Consider the following 22342-nt stretch of genomic DNA (forward strand, 5'->3'; position numbering starts at 1 on the left):
CACACCATTGCTTTTGTTTTTCATGACTCAGTCAGTAGATAAATCTAAATGTTACTAAAACTGCACCAAATACTAATGCCCTAAAACTAACGGTAATGTGATTATCACATTTGTTTTTTTCCATCACTATATCTCTTCTGAGTCACTGTTTTTTGACGGCAGTTCAGGTTTCACAACTACCATACTTGGTCATTTACCTAGAAATTGTTTTGCTTAATGTCTTCTTTTAATGGTACTTATCATCTACGTATGTGTCATTATTCGGAACGGCTGATCCTAAAATCTCCAGGAATGTTTGATTTTAGCGGAGCGAGTGAAATATACAAACTCTCCTGTTCTAACACTGACTTGGGAGGCTGCAGTCTGAGCGCAATAAAAACTAATTTCTTCCAGATACATACAGACAATGCTGCCAGCAATGAAAAGCAATCCAAAATTTCAAAGTCCACGTCAGACAGTTTTATGTTTTAACCCTTGAATAGAAAACAGAGCCGTTCTTCCTTTGAATCTCAATGACTCACATCTATTTGGATTACTTTTTACCCCCCCCCCCAGTTTGAAATACCTGTAATCATTAAACAATGAATTCCTTATCATGAATTCCCTATTATACCCTTCAAAAGGGTAGCCCAATACGTCTTGAAACTAAATGTATGTACGCTACTGTTCTGGGGATCAGTTATTTTTATATGCGTTATTTCTAAGCCACTTTCTATACAGTCACACCTGGCTCTCCAAATTCAAACTTTAAAACAAACAAAAAAAATAATAATAATTTTTAAGATTGGTTGACATGGGTGACATACCTTCCATAATATTCAGCGTCGTAACCACAGCTGACATTCTACCGAGGTCAAACTTAGGTTTCAAGCTATAGCTGGCAGTACATGACTGCTTGGTATTTACTATTCAACCTCCAAATCCAATGTACACGGCAAACCAACAGAGAAAATTAAGGAGTATTTTGTACTTTACCAGAATTTTTACATGAGCATTATCATTGATGATGCAAATAAAAAACAACCGAGAACACGACCTCGGTGTCCTCATAGCTAGTTACGGCCATGGTAATATTATTGGACGTAACATTCTTACTCTGATGTGTGTTACATGATGTAACACAAACGGAGTTGTTCACTGTCAAATAGTCATGTGGCTCTACCAGTCTGCTCTTGTCTTGATTACCGTTTAATTCTGCATTTTTGCACTTAGTGAAAGTTACTCTCTCTCTCTCTCTCTCTCTCTCTCTCTCTCTCTCTCTCTCTCTCTCTCTCTCTCTCTCTCTCTCTCTCTCTCTCTCTCTCTCTCTCTCTCTCTCTCTCTCTCTCTCTCTCTCTCTCTCTCTCTCTCTCTCTCTCTCTCTCTCTCTCTCTCTCTCTCTCTCTCTCTCTGTGACTCCTCCCTTGAACAGAATCGGGACTGTCTAGTTTAAATGAGTGGGATCGGTCTGGAAGTACAAAGGGGCTGGATTTGGGATTGCCGTCAGGTATATGAGAGCAAATTACTTGATCAGGGGAATTATGTAATTCCGCTGGAGGAATGGACCCAGACATCTTCCACTTAAAGTGACTGACAGCTCCCGAGAAAGTATAAAAGAGAGAGACAGAGACAGAGAGAGAGAGAGAGAGAACGCATCTCAAGATCCACTTACACCATAAAGCCTTAATGCGCCTCTAACAAGTGGCCTTGAAGCCTATACTGTGTACCCCACGTTTTTATAATTGAAGTTCTATTTGGAATTTTACTTTTTCCCAGCAATTTTCTCCTTTTATCTTTCATCACTGGACTATTAAAGAAACGTTTAGGAAGCTTCCAGGGCTGGACTTTGTTTTTTACCAGGTGAGTTTATTCATGAGGTTAATTATTTTGCATTTGTATCTCATTATTTTCAAACTAGTCATTGAACCATTTACATTAAAGTCAATAGTTTTCCTCAAATCAACTGCAATGGTTGGTGTAATTGAATCCCAGGGTTATATATTATTTTTGTTATGAATTTCTGTTACAGTGGATAGATATTATTTCAAAGATCATATTGAATAAAAACAAATCTGTAAACTAATGATCAGTTGTATTTTCCAGTTACTCTAAAATGTTTATTATTATTATTATTATTTAAAAAACAAAGCTAACTCTTAATGTGTTAAAATGCAGGAAATGTGTACTTAATAACCAAAGAAATAAAACGAATGCAAATTTATCATTTTCTCAACAAGAACAAAAGTATTAGTTTCTGAAAACATGTCATTTTCTGTTTGTAGGAGTTATGGTCCAAAGGAGGAGACTGCTGCTGCTGCTGTCAGTTTTATTTATTCTTTGTGCTTCTGCAAAGGCTCAAGGTAAAACAATTCCTCAAAATACACACATTTAATGGTTTTAAATGGTCTCATTGTTTTAATCTACTTGCTGTGTTATCTGATGAAGATTGAAATTTACGGTTGTATAAGTCTTTTTCAAATGCTGTTGAAAAATGTTTCGTTTTTGCATTATTGTACAGTGGGCTCTGATAAGCCAACAGTCCCTCTGAACAGTTGCATAGTAAGTATGCGATGTGTTATACATAGTCTTAAAGTAGTATGGCTACTGTGCTATGTGGTGATTACCAAGTGTCAATCAATCAATCAATATTTATTTTATATAGCACCTTTCATAGTGGACCACCATCACAAACGCTTTACAAGACAGTGAGGAACAATGCATACAAACAGTAAAAAAAAAAAAAAATGCAAATATTAAAATTGCACATTAAATACAAGGCTAGGATGTGAATTCTAAACATTGTGGATGCGTGTGTCATACAGAATCATACGAATAAGATGGAGTGAAAAACCTGAAATAGCAATTATCACAATAACCTAAACCAAAGCAGAGTTTCATGAGCCACCAGAGGATTTAATGCGATGGCAGTTTAATAATTTAACACAGATTTCCACCTGAAGCTGGAAAACCTCTTGTCTCCGTTAAAAAAAAAAAATACCAGCTGTTTGGAAATTCTGCTAAAACAATAGCTGTCACAAATACGTGATTATATTTTGATACAAAAATGTAAATATTGTCAGACGTTCAATTTTCCTAGATTGCTATGTTGGTGGGAAGCACGAGTAAAACTGTATTTATTTCAATACATTATTGTTGCTTCTAGATGGTGAATTAGAAGATGAGACCGTTTTTGACCTGTTTGAAATCAGTAAAATTCACCGCAAGACTTTGGGGGCAAAGCTGTTTCGTGGCCCAGACCCGGACTCCCCAGCTTACCGCTTCATTCGCTTCGACCACTTACCTCCAGTCCAGCCAGACATTCTCAACCAGATACTCCGGCTAATACAGAACAATGAGGGCTTCATCTTCACAGCCACCATGCGCCAAGATAGGGGCTCTCGGGGTACCCTAATAGCTCTTGAAGGACCTGGCACCACTGAGCGCCAGTTTGAGTTAGTGTCCAATGGCAGGGCGAACACCTTGGATCTGGTTTACTGGGTGGATGGCTCCCAGAACGTTGTATCTTTTGAGGATGTAGACCTGTCAGACTCTCAGTGGAAGAACATCACTCTGCACATCCACGGAGAGAGCGCTAACCTCTACATTGGCTGCAACCACATCGACGGCTTCATATTGGATGAGCCCTTTTATGAGCACCTGAGGTCAGACCGAAGCAAAATGTATGTTGCTAAGGGAGCAATTCGTGAAAATCACTTCAGGGTAAGAAACATGTTTAAAAACCAAGGCTTCCAGTTATATTGTCTAATCATGGTAGAAGCACAGCACATATGGTCTAATCTTGGTAAAAGCACAGTATCTGTAGTCTAATAATAATAAAAAGCACAGTAAACTGCAAAATGACCATGCACATTCATTTGGTGAACTTATTTTTAAAAATACTCAACAGGGTTTGCTGCAGAATGTGCGTTTCATTTTTGACACTTCAGTTGATGACATTCTTCGCAACAAAGGCTGCCAGCTGAGCAAGCCAGGTAAGATATCACTTCCACTACAGAACAGTAAAACATCAAGAAGTTGCAATGACACCAGTTATCCTGAAGGTTTTTAAATGATAGGATGTTTCCTTGCTGTTTCAAGTGGTGGTGTTAACAAACAAATTATACAAAAAAAATGTACCTGCATTTGACCAACAGGTAGAAAAAGTAAAAATTACATTGAAATCAAATAATCAAACTAAAAATCCTGTCCGAATAAAAGATAACCATTAGTGTAGTGGTTAGGGCTCTGGACTCTTGACCGGAGGGTCGTGGGTTCAATCCCAGGTGGAGGACACTGAAGCTGTACCCTTAAGCAAGGTACTTTACCTAGATTGCTCCAGTAAAAACCCAACTGTATAAATGGGTAATTGTATGTAAAAAATAACGTAATTGAATATAAAAAATAATGTGATATCTTGTAACAATTGTAAGTTGCCCTGGATAAGGGCGTCTGCTAATAAATAAATAATAACAATAATAACACCTCAAATGAGTGGTAACCAATACTTTAAACCAGGTTTGTGTCTCTTATGTTTTATAGTAGATCTCTTAATTTACCAGAAAATTTTTGCTTTGAATAATTTTTCCAGAGGGCTCACCGTAGTTTATTATCAAACACAGACTTTCCTGCTCCCTATTTTGCAAGTGCTGTTTCATAAGAAAACAGATTTTAAAGTATTGGTTAAAAGGGAAACGCCTTCAGCAACAATATCCATGTTTCTGAGACTGGTATTTATTAATAGGTGTGATCATCACACTGACCAATAGATCACTTTAGAATTTTATTTTAAATTATATCCAGACAAACTGGAGTAATCTCAGAGGTTTGAGGTCTGTTTCCATTCCTTGTTCAAATGTTTAAATTAAGCATTTGCTACTTTCCTGCTAAAAATATTTGTCTTTTTTTTTTAAGAGCACACTGAAAGATGGTCTGGCTATGAGTATTTCATGGGTAACCAACCATTCCAGATGTCAAGAGCTATGCTCAAGGAATGTGAACCCTAGCTCCTTGTAAAAAGCCCTTTGTGGAACAGTCTGAAGACTGTCTTCCTCCTTGCTAGCTGAACTCTGATCATAGCAAACACATTAGTGGCATCTGATGCTGAGAAATGATGGTGGTTACTAGATGGTAGTTGATTGACACAGATGAAATGTATGTGGTTTACAGTTTGCTCACTACAGAAGCTCCCTGAAATATGGGCAGATTGCAAGACATTAATCTATATGATTGTGCATTGAAAATGGTCTAGTTCTTATTAGGACAAACTTCAACTTTGGCAGTTGGTAATGACACTTTGAAGTTGTAGTTAAAGCACTCGTTGGCTACTTTTAATTGTAACTGTAACTTATACGTAACTGCAGGTTGAATATAGTAACTGTACTTTTAAGAGATAAGTAAGTGGAATTATAAACCTCATATCTCTTCTCAGCTGTAACTACGCAAACACAGGATTTCTTTCCTCTGGGAATTTGGCACTTTTTTAGGTTTTTTTTTTTTTTTGGCATGGCTGAAATCTTAATTGACATACAAATCAACAATTAGCTCATAAGTAAGCAGAGAGTCTGGGAAGCGAAGCAATAGCCCTGGCAGTCCTCCTTTCTCTCAGAGGGGTGGGGTTGTGCAGTCTCGTGTGTAACAATAAGAAACCAGTACGCCTGCACAGATGCCCCAGCAAACAGTGCTGCCTTTGGAGTCAAGCCATCTTGCCTGGTTGCTTGCCAGAAGGTCATAGGTTTTGGATCCGATTCTTTGACACGGTGCTAGTAAGTTCTTACTGGGGTTAACACATTAAAAATGCCCTCTTGGGGGGTAAAGAAGTATATCTCCTCTCCACAGTAGCTCTGATTTATACCAGTCAACTGTACTGTGGTTTCTTTGTCTTTAAGCAACAGTAGAATACTACATTGATGGCATAAAGCCCCAAAATAGAATTACTCCTAATCTAGTGCTGTAAAATGGACAATAAAAGTAAAAAAAGTCTAGACATTCATATGCACCAAAGCCTTTAGTTGGCACTAGGACTTTGTAACAATTCAAGTACAATCGTTTCTTTATGTATGGTCTGCTACACTCCCATTAACGCCTTTAAATATGAAATATTTAAAGGCGTTGCATTCCTACCCCAAATGTAATGGAGGATTTTTCATCAAAGTTGTAACGTTACCTAAAGGTTTACATCACCAATATTATGTGCAATATTTTTCCAGATCTGACATAAATTACTGGTATAATGATAGTATTCATTTATAGTGTCTGCTTGCTCAGATGGTTTAAACAAAAAATCTAAGTAATAATCTGTAAACTTCTACCCCTGCTGAAACATTCTACATTTTATTTTCAAGAACAGCGCATTAAAAAAAAAAAACATTGCTTCTCCCATGATATTTAAATTGTGGGTGAACGAGCAATTGCATCTTTGCATGAAAACTTGAAGTAACAGCTTTACCAGGGGAGCTGAAGATTTATTGCTGCAGTTTGTTTCTCGTTGCTGTCAGGGAGCTAGTTTGGAGTCCAGCAGCTTGTGGAGAAATTTCAGTAAAGTAGACTTCAGAGGTCCCAGAGCTTTGCTTCCAGTTGGCGGCTTTTGAAACTTTTTTTGCCAGGTTTGGCTGCCATCTTTCACTCTGCAGAGCAGTTATGAAACATGAAGGACATCTTTTTTGACTAGGCTTTGGAATCAGTGCAAAAGTGACCTCTGGTAAAGACCCCAGTTGGCGTGACTTGTCTTTGACTAACTTCTCTAGTACCATGTGTTAATCCTCTATCAAGACATGCAAAAAAACAAACCCGGTACCATAAACGTTTTCAAAAGCAGGCTTCTTTTTTTTGTTTTTTTCAGATGAAATGAATACAGTCAGTGAAAGCACAGAGATGGTTGACGTCAGTCCAGCAATAACCACCAACATCATTGGTCATAAGACGGATAAGGTTAATGATTTCTGTGACCACTCATGTGAAGAGTTTGGAAGCATGTTTCAGGAACTTCAAGGACTGCGTGTTGTTGTTAGCAACCTCATTGATGGGCTACAGAAAGTGGTGAGTATATAAGATCCAGGAAGTGTGTAGATTTACATTTAATAGGTAAGTAAGTAGTAAATAAGTTATATTAGCCTGTGAGAAGGTCTTTTATAGCTTTTATGTTAATGGTCTTAATGGCGAAGAATGAGTTCCTGACTGAGCCAATAGCATACATATTGAAATACTTAATCTAGGTCCATTATAAAGCAAAACAGTGTAAAAAATTCAGTCCTTTGGAAAAAATATTCTTGAATTATATGATGGTTTAAAGGTGTAATCTGTCGATTGGTTGGGCTTCAGAAATCCTTTATTTGGATTTTATGGGCTGACTCCTGTTATTTCTCTTTCAGTCAGAGGAGAATGAGATATTGCGCGTTATGCTGGAAACAAACAAAAACCTCAGTGAGAAAGGCATGTGCTGGCAAGATGGCCGCTCGTTTGAAGACAGTGAGGACTGGATTGTGGACAGCTGTACGAAATGTACCTGCACGGTGAGCCAGCATTCATTTATCAGGTCTTTAGGGCACACAATACATACATATGTTTACATTCATTTTATTAAGTGAATACTAAACTGTACATTAAAGGTAATAGGTCTTCAGCAGTCTTGGTTAAGCCTCTATTTCACTTGCAGGGTACACAGCGTTACAGAATGTTGACCAAAACTAGGTTTATTCATTTATGCATGGCAGTACCTTTTATGTGATAAATCACCACTGGCAATTCAAAATATCCACCACAGATCAATGAATCCAGGCACGTACATGCCCCGAAGGTTATGAAGGATGTTGTAACAGATGCCTCCAAATGTTACTGCATTAATGGACCCAATATTGCTAACGGAGGACTTCTGTTTTTAAGATAACCTTGAAAACACTGCATTTCCAAAGACACACTGAAGTTGGTATAATGTTGATCAATGACAACAGGTCACAGATGAAAAACTCCAAAATCTGATTATTGCAAGGATATGATGAGGTGATGTGACATGGGAACATTGTCAGCTGATCATATTGTCTGCAAAAGTAGCTGTCAGCTGTCAGTAGTGTCTTCTATGTTTCTGAAAAGTCTGTGTAAGATCACCCCAGTCAAGCAAACTCAGGGTGTCAACTCAAGTCAACAAAATTTAATCAAAGAAATGTAAACCAGTAACCAATAATCTTGGTGCCACAGGGTGGTCGCTGAACAAATACACATGGATTTTTTTTCTGTCCAAATAATTGTTTGCGTGTTAGCTTGCTGGCCATGACATTTGACCCATCAGTGCACAAGAAGTTATGTAGCCAGTGTTCATGACTTCCATCCAGTCAAGGAAGTGCATCAATGGATGTGAGACACTGTTCTCCATACCAAAGTTAATGCAGTAGGTATGCAAAGAGTGATTTTTGAGATTTCCTCGTGGTTTCATGTCATACCTCCAGCCTACTGAATGAGGAATTCAAAGTGAAGCTTTTACAATTCTGGAGGGATGACCACTCCCAAGTGAATAAGTGTGTTCAAATTTGAAAGACAACCGATGGAAGCCTTCACAGCTACATGGATGTTGACTGTTGATGTGCCAGTCATTACCATGCTGGTATTCCTTACATGATGTTAGCCTTTGTTGGTTTCCTCCCTTGCATTGCTCTGGCATCACTGTAGTTGAATGTGATCTGCTCAAATGACCACAGATATCTCACAGCAGTGTTCATGACTGCACAAGTGGTGTAGAATGCATTTTTTAAAATTACTTTCCACTTTCAATATTGGGCAGTAAATTTGGTGAAGATTGCCCTCCTCATATCCCACATTTAATTTTGACAAAGTTGCCATTTCCTTTTCTCTGTTCCAATCCAAACAGTATCTTGACACTCACATGTTTTAGAAGTAACAGTCTTCATTGAAACATAGTAGTATTACCACCCACTCTATACCTCTTGGTGTTTTGGTGATCATGCCCTTTATAACTTGAATGGAAAGTTCTTTGACAAGTCTTCAGATGCATACTGTTGTTGTTGTAGCCTAGTAAAGACCTGTATCTCTGTGTGTGTGTGTGTGTGTGTGTGTGTGTGTGTGTTGGCTTGTTTGCTTATATTTTGTATTAGTATGCTAATTCTTTGTTTTATTTCAAGTGGTGCAATTTTTTTAAAATTAATGTGTATCTATGAAACGAAATAAAAATAAATTTGTGAAAAATAAAACAAAAAATGATAAAAAATAAATAAAAATATTTTCATGGGGCTATATATATATGTCACAGAGTGGCTGTATGTACCATATTCCTTCGAATTTAAGACACAGCCCAAATTTCCCACCCTCAATTTGAGGAAAAAATAAATGTGCTGCTTCTTATTTCCAGTCGTAATTACTCGTACCTATTTTACTGACAACCTGTGAACTGTGGTAATGCATGTCCAAAAATACAGGGGTCTGATCAGCATTTCCAATCTGTCCGCGTACTGTTTGTTAGAAATTGTAAAAGCTTCACTTTGAATTCCTCAGGAAGCTAATGACGCTTCTTTGAAAATGGCTGCCTGTATGTCATGGATGATTCGAGATCAGACAGTAACGTTTTGGTTCGTCATTTCTCGGCAGTAAGTCACGTTGCTGCTTGTGTATTTGGGCAGTGACGTCTTTAAACAAGTAGCTTTATTTGCATATTTTTTATGTATTTATTTGCATATTTTCCGATTACCCATGTTCTTTATTAATTGCTTTCATTCCCCTTAACTCGAAAGCTACTTGTTTTTACTTACTCTCCTGAGCTTTTCTGAAGTCAAAGTACAGTTGCGCTGCACTGATGAGCCCCAAACAGGGCAAAACGTCTGCAGATACTGTGATTTGACTTTTAAAACACTGTGAATGTAGAAGCCCTTAGGTGACTTTCACACAATTTGATTGGCTCTTGGAATGCTGAAATTTGTATATATATATATATATATATATATATATATATGGACTGGAGAGGAGGGCTGTAATAGAACATTACTGACAGGTGGCTATAATGCCAGAAGCTACAGGTAACAATAGTTTTCCTGAGGGGCATTTAATTTTCCACTATGGCTATGAGTCTGCAGTACATATTTAATATATGAATCAGTCAAGAAAATAAGCAAGGCAAGGTTGGATAGTAAATACAACTTTATATATTTTGTTTAAATATAGCTGATACAGCATAAGTAAATAAATAAATAACAGAAAATGTTTTTGAAGCTCACACCATATAGTTAGCAAAGTTTTTCTCTGTCTCCGTCTGGTTTGCCGACTGCTGCATAATCCAGTTTATATCCCACCTGTTTCCAATCACTGATTCATATACAGTATTCTGTCATGTATCCACCTGTCACATATTATTTGTTTATTTAGCAGACACCTTTATCCAAGGCGACTTACAGAGACTAGGGTGTGTGAACTATGCATCAGCTGCAGAGTCACTTACAACTACGTCTCACCCGAAATACGGAGCACAAGGAGGTTAAGTGACTTGCTCAGGGTCACGCAATGAGTCAGTGGCTGAGGTGGGATTTGAACCAGGGACCTTCTGGTTACAATCCCTTTTCTTTAACCACTGGACCACACAGCCTCCCACATATCCACCCTCAATGTTTACCCGCCATGATCAATCTCTTCAGCAACATTAGTTGTTTATTGAACAGAGAAGATTAGTTCAGAAATTGTAGATCTTACCAAGGTTTTTGTACACTGTGTTGTATGTGCTCCATGCGCTGTCATTGCTGGTAGTGTCTCGTCTGCAGGATGTATCAACTTCAACCCCTGTCTCGATCTGCTGCCTGTCACTCAGCAGCAGATACAGACAGCTACCTTGTCACAAGCATTAATACCCTGTATCTTTCTAAACAAGGGATTTAGGGGAGCGCCCTAATAAAAGCTGAATCTAAAAACAATAATTGTGTGAATATAGTAATTGTTATAGCTGTGTATAATGGCATTTAAAACAGGATTCATTTATCTGCCTTTTTACATATCCGCCCTTACTCTGGTCCCATTGCAGTTGGATACGCGATGGATTACTGTTTCCCATTGGATAATGACATTAGGTTCTTGAGATCCTTTACTGGTTACGTTAATCTGTATGTCAAACTCAACAAAATATATTAGCATGAGCATACATATGGAATGTTTTGTTTTATAGGTTATACAATTAAAATGGCATGACAATTAAATGGTACTATAAATATGCATGTTTTCTTTGAACAGGCATCCAAAATAGTTTGTCGCCAGATCACCTGCCCAGCTGTGTCTTGTGCAAGTCCATCCTTCATCGAAGGTGAATGCTGCCCAGTGTGCCTGCGTAAGTACAATCAGATGTGTCATTGTATTGTTATTCTTAATGCCTAACCATTTATAGTGGCCACCAAAATTAGTTTTTTTTATTTTCATAACCTAAGCAGAACATTTGAGAGGTTTCAGTTAGATTCTGTTTTGGCGTCCATCCGTGAAGGTTGAATAACTTCAGACGGAGAAATATCAGAGGCTTGAAATGATATGATCAGACCTGATCTCACCGTATTGTAGTGTCAGAGGACACGGTACATTCAATCCATTACAATATGGTATACATGGAAGGCATAACCAGGAGTCTCATACGAAGATGTTTGAAAACAGATCTAGCATATTAATAACCGTACCAGTCCCTGCTGGTAATATTGATTGGTTAATATGGTTGTGAGCATGAGAAAATATGGTGCGACAGTGATGTCAAGAAACTGAAGATGAAATGCAGATTTCACAGTTTTAAAACAGTCTACCATGTTTTAAATTTGAGTAGCCCTAATTGTATACAACCCATATGCAGACTCAACTCCATCAAAATCGAAATACAACCCAGCTTCATATTAGGAGTTTGAATAACATAGGGTGGTTAAAGTATTTTCTCCTTCAAGGATAAGCCATACTTTTATGATTCACCATTTGAAGATGAACCACAGCTCCTAGAGTTTGATGTGGTTTATGGTTTTTGAGCGCTGATGTCAAACTTTCAGCCTTTTTTTATTTTGTTGAATACCACATACTGTTTTTAAAGTTTATTACTCCCTTGTGGAAAATTATATTCCTCAGCTTAAAATAATGAAAAAAAAAAACATTTTGCATATAAAGATTTTATTATATATTTCATTTTTTTTTAACAGCCAAGGACAGCGAAGATGGCTGGTCACCATGGTCTGAATGGACTGAATGTACTGTGACCTGTGGCACTGGAACTCAACAGAGAGGAAGGTCTTGTGATGCCACGAGCAATCCCTGTGGAGGACCATCTATCCAAACAAGGAAATGCAGCCTTGGGAAGTGCGACAGCCGTAGTAAGTACAACAGGAGCACCATTGTGATACCATCTTAATATCAGTGTATTACCCTAATGAAACTTGAGAACAGGGGCGGCCAAAGTTGACCCTTACACTCCTGGTCTTTGTTCTAAATTGTTTAACTGAACGAATTAAACCTCCGTCCAGACCCTGAAGTAAGTAATTATCACATTTTACCTGTTAAACCTGGAGTGGAATGGCCCTCCAGGACTCTGATTGGACACCACCTGCTCCAGAAGAACCATTATCAGACCACAGCATTATCAGCAATGGCAATACATTTTGTAATGTCAAAATGCAAATTTTACCTCTGTGGTAAACCAAACATTCTAGCTTCACTTGTGCTTCTGTTGCCCCTTTGTACAAAAAACATTGCATTACCATTATAGTGACATTGCTGCAATGAAAATCATTAACATCTTCAGTGCTGATTACAGAGACACGGTTGTTCCTGGACTGCTGCCCATATCAGACTCCATTATTTGGGAGACTGTGCATTCTTTGCTTGTAATGAGATGTGAAGTAAAGAGTCTGAGTTTTGCTAAAAGTCTAAAGGAAAGTACTTGATCTGATCTGTGTTTTTCAACCTTTAACATGAGCAATGCATTTGTGCTATGTGCCAAATGGCTTGATAAATATTGATTTTTTTAGTTTATAGCAATCAAAGCAGAAAGAAAACGGCTTAAAATAAAAAAAATATCCTGAACCAGATGCCCAGGGGCTAAATCATTACATAAAGTCTTAGCAGCATAAGAGTTCAATTAGAAGCAATTCCTGTTTAAATGCAATGTGATACAGTGGGACCGTTCAGTACTTTTTCAGAAGGAAAGTTTGGAATGATACCCCAATCCTTAACCATGTTTAATGCAACTAAACCTATAGGGAAAATAAACATTCAACCCAGCCAGTTGGACTGAGAACAAAAAGGTTTTGTTAAAAGTAACAATGTTCCATAGTGACTGCTGGTAGCAAACCCAAAGTTTTATGGGTATTTTTGGGCTATATTAACAGCGTACAAAAAACATTGCAAGCAAACTGCTGAGTTGCCAGTTCTTGTTTGTTTCTTTTTAGTGAAGATCCTACTGAGAATAATGATTAAAATAACAATACATTACCAGTAGTTTCTGCTGTGCCTCGCATATGGCTTCTCATTACAGATTGGCACAGAAAAATCCCCAGTAGTCTTAGTAAGGGTAATATTACACAGTTTACACCATATGCCTTCTTGAGGCATATTTTCTTAACTCCTGGGGATTCTGCAGCATAAGTGTTTACAATAGGATAAAAAAGCTGGTGAAGTTTAATGCAAAATATGTTTCATAACAGAGTTCCTTTCTACTTTCCACACTCATGGTTTATATTTCAAATGGACAACTGTGCCTCTCTATAATAAAAAAAGTCCCAGAACTGATGGAATAGACCTTCCATCACTCAAATGTGTTCTTTACAGCCACACACTTCTTTAAATAGTTCTTAGATACCAGAAGGCTATGTCCTTGTAAGTATTTATAAAGCATTTGTAAGTGTTTGTTATTCCAGGTTATAACTTTTTCATACATTTTGCATAGATAGACAGATATATAGATAGAGAGAGAGAGAATATGCTGTCTATGCCCTTGCTCCTTTAACAGTGTTTTGTATTGATATTCAGTTCGTCAGGATGGCGGTTGGAGCCATTGGTCCCCTTGGTCCCCATGCTCTGCCACCTGTGGAGATGGCATCATCACCCGCATCCGTCTCTGCAACTCTCCGGTACCACAGCTTGGTGGCAAGGACTGCAAAGGCAGTGGGCGGGAGACCCAACGCTGTGATGCTGACCCTTGTCCTAGTAAGTGCTTCTCAAAATCAAGAGGGAGGGAAGAGCAAGAAGTCACTGGAATTGTTATTTTACATCTTATTCCCAGAGCCACGTTGCCACATTTTACAGAATGGCCAATTTGAAGATAGGACTGTAGGAGCGTTTACTATACATGTCAGAAATTGACACTCAATGTTTCTTCGGTTTATGCAGACCCATTGCAATAGAGTGATAGGAGAGTTCATGAGGATCACATGGAGCGTTTTCACTCCTTCAGCATGAGACACACAACAGCCAGAAAGCACAGCACTTTCTTAATTGTATTCGGTTTTCATTTTGCCCCTCAAGTATCTATAAAAAACCTGTTATTAAAATCAAGAGCATTTCCATTTTCAGAGAAGTGTATTCGATTGGTAAAAGAACACAACACATGGATATCTAAAGAGGATTCGACTGCGGTTTATCAAGTTGTTCCAGGGCACACCTTATTTATAACCTGCTTTTGGTATTATTATTGTTAATGTTCTACTTACCTGATCCATCTGGCATTTGTATTACATAAAAATATATATGACTTATGAAACTGTTAACAATTCAAAAATAAATAAACAAACTGTTCCAGGCTTTTTTCAAACATTTGCTTTCTTTATACAATTTTCCATTTGTATTTAATACAATCCTGGCATTGTTGTAGAATGTGGGTTTATTTTCTTTTGCTTAATAACAGTGGCTAGACACCAATTGCTTTGTTAATGTTAGACCGTGATATCATTTGTTTCTAGCATTTTGATCTAAAGAAAATGTAATTATTTTGAGATATGTGATATGTTTCCTTTTTCTAAACATTCTTTCTGCTGTATAAATAATATGCAGAAAGCCATGTTATTTCACCAAACAAACATATTTATTTTAATCATTCATAGCCTTTTTAAATACATATGTCAAATAGCCCCCCCCCCCCTTTTTTTTTTAGCTTCGTAGCAATCCTTTAACTTGTTTTATTATTTTCTGGATAAGTTTAACCCATATTAATTGTGGTGCAGAGAAATCATAAGAAAGCAAATAAAATATATTTTTTTATAAAATGGATTTGGACCTAGGAACGATGAGTTGGGACAAACCATTTCCATAACTGTATATTATATTAAAATATAACATTATTGGCTAATAACATTGTTGCTGTCTCTGTTCTACCATTGTGCATTAGACCCATTGCATTGTGTTACTATTGTTTCTTAAAATATACTGTACATTTCAAGCAGCCTAAGTTCTCCAGACCAAAATGTAACCTAAAAGCACATTCACATTCATACACAAAAAAACAGATTTATAATAGCATTAATATCTTCTGCAAAAGTCATTACCTGAAGATAATTGACCTTGTCTCTCGTTAACTGCCCTCCCCTTTGGCCTGGGACACCGAACTGTTGCTGTGTTCAATGATCTAGCAGGTGATGCCCAAGGCATTTCAATACACATTTATTCATATAGTTGTTTTTTTTCTGTCGCTTTGCAGTTGATGGTGGCTGGGGTCCCTGGTCCCCATGGGCCACCTGCTCTAATACTTGTGGAGGAGGCCTGCAAGGAAGGTCCCGAATCTGCAACAGCCCCATGCCTCAGTATGGGGGCAAGAAGTGTTTGGGAGAGTCCAAAGAGAATGAACTCTGTAATAAACATGACTGCCCAGTTGGTATGTACAGACACGTATCTCACTACTAAATAACAGCATCTGTAGCCATGCTTTCACATCAATATATCATATTTCCAGTACAATATAATTTTTCTAGTCTGTGCGGGTTGCATTGTGTTGTGGTGCAGCAAATACAGTACATCTGTAGCCATTAATAGCTGTCCAGTTTACAAGGTTGGGCAGAACAATAATGTAAAAGATACAACGTGAAAAACGTGCAAAATCTATTTGTGGCCACTTTGGTACAGTATTTGAGTATTGAGAACTGCTTGAACTTCAGGCTAGAATGTCAGCAGACTACACATCTGTTTTAACTCTAGTTTTACTGTAATCTTTCCTAGTTGACATGTTTTTGGCCACTGTCTCTAGTCTTCCTGTACAGAAGGGGTCATTTAAAAGCCTCCAGAAAGAGCAGAATTGCTCTTATAATAAATAAAAAAGGCTTTTCATATGGGTTTCAGGCTTTAGGGTAACAGAGATCTGAGAGCCTTGAGTTAACGACTTAACTGTAAGTGAATATATCTAATGCTGTACGTGTGTATACAGTTACAATGACACTGATGGAGTACTGAAACATTTGTGAAGATGGGATGTTCATAAAGTTCTGAATGGGTTTTTAATTGACACTTCCACAGACGGGTGCCTCTCCAACCCTTGCTTTGCCGGTACAGAGTGCAACAGCTCTCCTGATGGCTCCTGGGAGTGTGGACCCTGCCCTCTCGGTTTCCGCGGCAACGGAACATTCTGCGAAGATCTCAATGAGGTAGGAGGAGCAATTGAAACATTTAGCAGCATCATTCATAAAACATGTAACTCATGCCAAGATAATTGAGCACAGCTAACTATACTTTTCCTTTTCCCAACCCTACAGTGTGATCTGGTGTCTGATGTGTGCTACAAGGTGCACGGGGCTCAACGCTGTATAAACACCAATCCGGGATTCCACTGCTTGCCTTGCCCTCCACGATACAAAGGAACCCAGCCGTTTGGCATGGGAGTGGAGGCAGCCAAGAAAAGCAAGCAAGTAAGTAAGGCTTAATGAAATTCACTCTGCAAACGAAAACAGAATGGCAGTTATAAGGAAACATAGACTGTTTCATTTTAAAAGCACACCCTGCAAACTCACTTAAGTCAACTTTGAGACAAAGGAACCCTTGTGTCCTGTCAGATTGATGTTCCCCTGAATGACCTCCTGCTCATCAGCCGTAAGCAGTAGGTTTAGACTCCCCCATTGATGTAGCTGTTATTACATGTCCAGCAGACATGTAAATATGACCTTAACATCTTGCAAGTTTGAGAAACCCATTGATCAGCCATCAGACCTCAAGCTGACTCCACTTGGACCATTAAGCGACTGTTTATTTAATTAAAAATGATAACATCTACATTCTTACCCAACCCCATCCCCCATTTGGTACTGACAGTCTTTATTCTTGGGAGATAACATCACCGTGACATAATTGAAACCATCTAATGAAAAAGGTTGATAAAGCAGAAAAAGTGCATAGTTTTATGTACCCCTACTGCCAGGAAGGTTTTGTGTTCTTATTAAACCTAAAACAAAGCTGTAGGTCATCTGATTACTGCACAGTTGACAGTGTTACATTGTGTTTTACTTGTAAGCGATGGCAGTAGTTCACATTTTTTTTCAAAACGTAATTTCTAGACGAAGCTGTAGCCGGAAGTGACCTGGGCGTAACTCAAGGAGCAGGACCCAGGCATCATCAAGTCCAAGCTCGTGCTGTGTCTAATGCATCTAGCCTTGCAGCCTCCCTTTCCTGCTGATTTGTGGGAAGCAGCTATTGCCACATCAATGCATAATGAAATACTTTGAAATAGCCATGTGATGTTTACAGGAACAGTATTTCTAAAGGCAAAAAGGTTGCTGCAGATCCCCATTTAATCCTGTTGTCAAGGTTCAGGGCAGATCAGGTTCATTGGCTTTGCTTATTTGGATGAGCACTAATACCAATTTAGCCTCTACGTTTGAGACTGAGATAATATCAAGTATCCTGTGTTTAATAAAATCTCTGGAGAACTTCAGTTACAACCGAGGAAACATTAGTTGACTAATTTATTGGGTGATCCTTAAAGAAAGCTTGAGCATATATAATTCAGAGTGCACTATGCAGTTTGGAACTCCAGCAAACTCTGTGACTCCTGTATAGTTTCAACCGCAACATAATTGCTTTTATATGCATCTTTTTGGACAAGTTCTTAGTCCAGTTACTTTGAGTTATACACTTTTTTTTGTTTTCCGTTGAACACTTAAAAGTACACTTGATTTATTTCTCACGTTATCTGTGCAATCTGGTGCAAAGTCGTTTGTTCTTTATATATTCAGTGGTATAATAAATGATTTTGATGTCTGGAATCAAACTATCCTATACTATTACATTGGTATTCAAAGACAGCAGTAAATTATAAAACAGTCTAGGCAGAAACAATATATGTACACATAGGAGTTTCACATTTCTTTTGAGACATAAAAAAAGTATTTTATAATCTTATATTTCTAAACCCTATATAATTAAAAATGTTGGGCATACACCATAGAGGACCTGTTGTTTTATGACAAAGTATTGCTTGGTCTTCTGACGATCATTAATTACCCGAAGATGAAGTTGGCTAACGACATTGCTGTAGGGTCTAGGGCTCAGATCTCATTTGAAAAGCACCCTTTCTGCAGATAATGAGTAATAGGTAAGAGGTACAATTATTGTTGAAACTCAAACAAAGCTCTTTGTCTCTGCAGGTATGTGAACCAGAGAACCCCTGCAAGGACAAGACTCACAGCTGCCACAAGTCTGCAGAGTGCATCTACCTTGGCCACTTTGGCGAACCCATGTACAAGTGTGACTGTAAGATTGGGTATGCAGGAGATGGAATCATCTGTGGAGAGGACTCTGACTTGGATGGCTGGCCCAATCAGAACCTGGTTTGTGGTGCTAATGCCACCTACCACTGTAAAAAGGTAAGAAGCAGATGTGCCACCCCATTAAAAAAAAAAAAAAAAAGTATTCTATCCACAAAGCAAGGTGTGTGCTAAGCATGAAAAAGCATGGTAAACAAGTATTATAAACTCGGTAAATGCACAGTAAAAGGATGACAAACTCCAACATTCAAATGGCAAACATAATTCTAAGTGAATTATAATATGAGAGAGACGCTGTTAGTGATTGGGTGACACCATTCTTTAAAATTGTGGGTTCATGTGACCTGAGAGATGATACCTGTCACCAGTCCTGATTGTGGATTGTTTATGCAGGTGGTTTTAGTAAAAGGAATGTTGTTGAGTGGATCCTTTTGCACCTGGGGCCTGACACCACTGTCTTCAGAGTAAATGTGGAACAATGAGGTCAGCAGGAATAATACATGATTAGATATAGGAGAGTACAGATGTGAGAAAACAAACTCTGACATCTTTAACAGGAGGAACATCATTTGAAATCTAGTAGCACATATCCTGCAAATTGCATGTGGATTTATTTTTGAAAAATGTATGCAAGTGCAAAGGCTACATTTTCAGAGAGGAATAACGCAATTGCAGCAGATTAATACTAGTACAAAGCAACTTAGTTATGGGTAGGAGCTGTAAATAATTGTTCTGAGCAATTTCTTGCTAGTTTTATACTTTTTCTTTTTAAATGGTTTTACCTTTCAGAAATGTTCCCTTTGCACTTGCTTCACTAAATGGCTCTATGAGTTGTTTATTACTAGGAAAAACTCTGTAAAAAGTGTCTGCAAAAAACACACAGCAAGCAAATAAAAATTGACAGAAAACAGACACATTGACCAGTGCTAATGAGTCCAAGGTCAAGCCCATCTCCAAGATTACTCGCCTACGAAGAACTGCAGGGTCAGCCCTATGCAGGTGATTAAAAAGACAGGGAACCATGTGCTAGTTATTCAAAGGGAAAATATGTCATTGAAGACTTCAGAATGGAACCCTTCCCAATGGTATCAGTTTCATTTTTAAACTCTCCAACCAGCCTCACCCAGTGCATGGAAGAAAGGAAATACAGTTATCAGTGGGATAGAGTTCAGAAGTAACCTACCCAAATTCCCATTGTTCTTTAGAAGCAGAGCGCTCGTTTTAGAGATTAGCTAATGGCTAAGAAGGAGATATTTAATATTTCAGAAGAGTCAGGAAGTGAAGGTTCCATCTGATTTGTTAAGAATAACAGCTTTTGTAGCTGCTACACTGTTTTTGTGTTTCTAAGGCCAGTAGAGTTGGCCAGGGAAAGCTATCAGGGTTTTCATGTTGGGTTCTAATCCCACAGGTACATAATTCAGTTGTTTGCTGGGCTGTGCTGTGAGTTGCTGTATCAATCTGAATTTTATACAATGGCACTATTGCAGTCAGTGAAGTATTTGAATGTATTTATAAAGGGGGGCATGTGAAACAACATCGACTTATTGTGAAATCTGGACTACTTCGTTACATAATGGATAAACTGATGCAGTAACATTTTACTCACTTAAGGATTTCCAGGCTACAGTACATTAGGAGAAAATTATGTTTTTAGAAATTGAAGAAGCCAAATGAAGCATGTTAAGCAATATGAATGGCAAGTTAAACAAACCACCTTTTGCTCTGCACAGGATAACTGCCCCAACCTGCCCAATTCTGGCCAAGAAGACTTTGATAATGATGGCCAGGGTGATGCTTGTGACAAAGACGATGACAATGACAACATTGATGATGAGAGAGTGAGTTTACTCCTTCATTTACTTTTGATTTCACAAAAATCGGTCACCCATCAACATACACAATACCTAGGTGATCCGATATGTATAACCTGTGCTGTGTCTTTTCTAGGACAACTGCCCCCTCCTGTACAACCCTCGTCAGTTTGATTACGATAAGGACGATGTTGGTGACCGTTGTGATAACTGTCCTTACGAGCATAACCCTGCCCAGATTGACACAGACAATAATGGAGAGGGCGATGCCTGTGCCGTCGATATTGATGGAGATGGTACGTAGAATGTTCTTGTTACATTGAGATCAAACTGTAATTTCAATAAGGGATACAACTGCAAGACAACTGTATAAGGGATAGATATGTAAGTACCTAAACGATGAATATTAATAATTACCATAATGTTCAGGTAGAGCTGGGCAGTTGTTTAATATTATTAGGCTACTCGTTCTCTATACATTGTCTCATCTGCGAATAGGTAAACAAACAAAAAAAATGAAATGATTACTTAGGATGCAATATTCATAAATATGGCCTGTTTTTTTTTTTTTTTTTTTTAAAAAGCCAGCCATGGAGTCCAAAATTAACTAACTGGGACAGAGGGAGCAGCTTTACATAGAGTAGTTTTTTTTTTATCTTTTCAGTCCGGAATTATTTCCAGGACAACATTTATTTTTTTGTACATTTATTTCTACACTACCTCACACAGGGAGCCTCCAGGAATGAAAGGGTTAACAACGATCCAATCAGATCTGGAACAAATGTACCTTACTTACTCGGTTCCATTAACGCTTCCAGATCCCTTTCTCTGTCTAGTTTCCGGTATGTGTTAATTGTTTTATGTTTCTTTCCAGAGATTCTGAACGAACAGGATAACTGTCCTTATGTGTACAACACCGACCAGAAGGACACTGACCTGGATGGAGTTGGTGACCAGTGTGACAACTGCCCACTGTTGCACAACCCTGATCAGGTACAGTAAAACCAGCAGGGCAGCTTGAAATTAGTGAAACACTGATAAAAATCACGCTGGCCAATGCTGGCTTTGTTGCACAACTGAATTGGGAAAAAATCCAGTTCAATACACATCCACTTAAGTTAACAAAGCAGAAAGCTTCTGGTGTCTCTCTCTATACATTAATTATCAATAATGTTTTGGAAAAACAGAACAGATACAGTACACTACGAGATTCTTTGACTGACTTACATTGACTTACATTTGAATGCACTGTAGTTTCTTACAACCTGCTCATTCATTCATGGTCCATGCACAACACAATAGCTTAACAGGAGATATTTCTGTACACCCTGCATCAGTTTCAAGTTATCCACTACTTGTATTCTTGTGCTTGTTTAAAAATTGAAGATATTAACACATGTATTTAAATGTATTTAAATGAAAGAACAGTACAATATTGTAGTACTTATTATACTTTTTATTGTAGTGTCGTTACAATGTTTTGTAAGTTTTTATAGAGTTTGTCAGTTTGAGACAGTTCTCAAGAATATAATATCCATTTCTGTCTACCAGTATAATAAAGCACCGGTAGAATAAAGCACCTCTTTTCTCTTCAGATGGATGTAGACAATGACCTTGTGGGCGACAAGTGTGACAACAACCAGGACATAGATGAAGACGGTCATCAGAACAACCTGGACAACTGTCCCTACATTCCTAACGCCAACCAGGCCGACCACGACAAAGACGGCAAAGGTGATGCCTGTGATCACGATGATGACAATGACGGGATCCCCGACGACAGAGATAACTGTCGACTCGTGCCTAACGCTGAGCAGGTGGACACTGATGGTGAGACTCTTGACCCATACCTATACCTTGAGAATGAGA

General features: G+C 38.2%; 1 protein-coding gene across 2 annotated transcripts in view; it reads left to right on the forward strand.

Moving 5' to 3' along the window:
- The first annotated feature begins 1450 nt into the window (after positions 1 to 1450).
- LOC117410377 (thrombospondin-2-like) overlaps positions 1451 to 22342 on the forward strand; it is a 33970-nt gene continuing 13078 nt past the window's right edge. For both annotated transcript variants that reach the window (XM_034016830.3, XM_034016831.3), the window contains exons 1-17: positions 1451 to 1839; positions 2262 to 2339; positions 3143 to 3699; positions 3887 to 3971; positions 6818 to 7014; positions 7347 to 7487; positions 11194 to 11287; positions 12126 to 12296; positions 13951 to 14127; positions 15614 to 15787; positions 16423 to 16550; positions 16659 to 16811; positions 18543 to 18761; positions 20393 to 20500; positions 20610 to 20769; positions 21348 to 21466; positions 22069 to 22303. In XM_034016830.3, the coding sequence (XP_033872721.2) occupies positions 2267 to 2339; positions 3143 to 3699; positions 3887 to 3971; positions 6818 to 7014; positions 7347 to 7487; positions 11194 to 11287; positions 12126 to 12296; positions 13951 to 14127; positions 15614 to 15787; positions 16423 to 16550; positions 16659 to 16811; positions 18543 to 18761; positions 20393 to 20500; positions 20610 to 20769; positions 21348 to 21466; positions 22069 to 22303 (2791 nt within the window). In that variant the 5' untranslated portion in view covers positions 1451 to 1839; positions 2262 to 2266. The remainder of the gene's footprint in view (positions 1840 to 2261; positions 2340 to 3142; positions 3700 to 3886; positions 3972 to 6817; positions 7015 to 7346; positions 7488 to 11193; positions 11288 to 12125; positions 12297 to 13950; positions 14128 to 15613; positions 15788 to 16422; positions 16551 to 16658; positions 16812 to 18542; positions 18762 to 20392; positions 20501 to 20609; positions 20770 to 21347; positions 21467 to 22068; positions 22304 to 22342) is intronic.

This window comes from Acipenser ruthenus, chromosome 6 (genome assembly GCF_902713425.1).
Source record: "Acipenser ruthenus chromosome 6, fAciRut3.2 maternal haplotype, whole genome shotgun sequence".
In the NCBI taxonomy this organism is placed as follows: Eukaryota; Metazoa; Chordata; class Actinopteri; order Acipenseriformes; family Acipenseridae; genus Acipenser; species Acipenser ruthenus.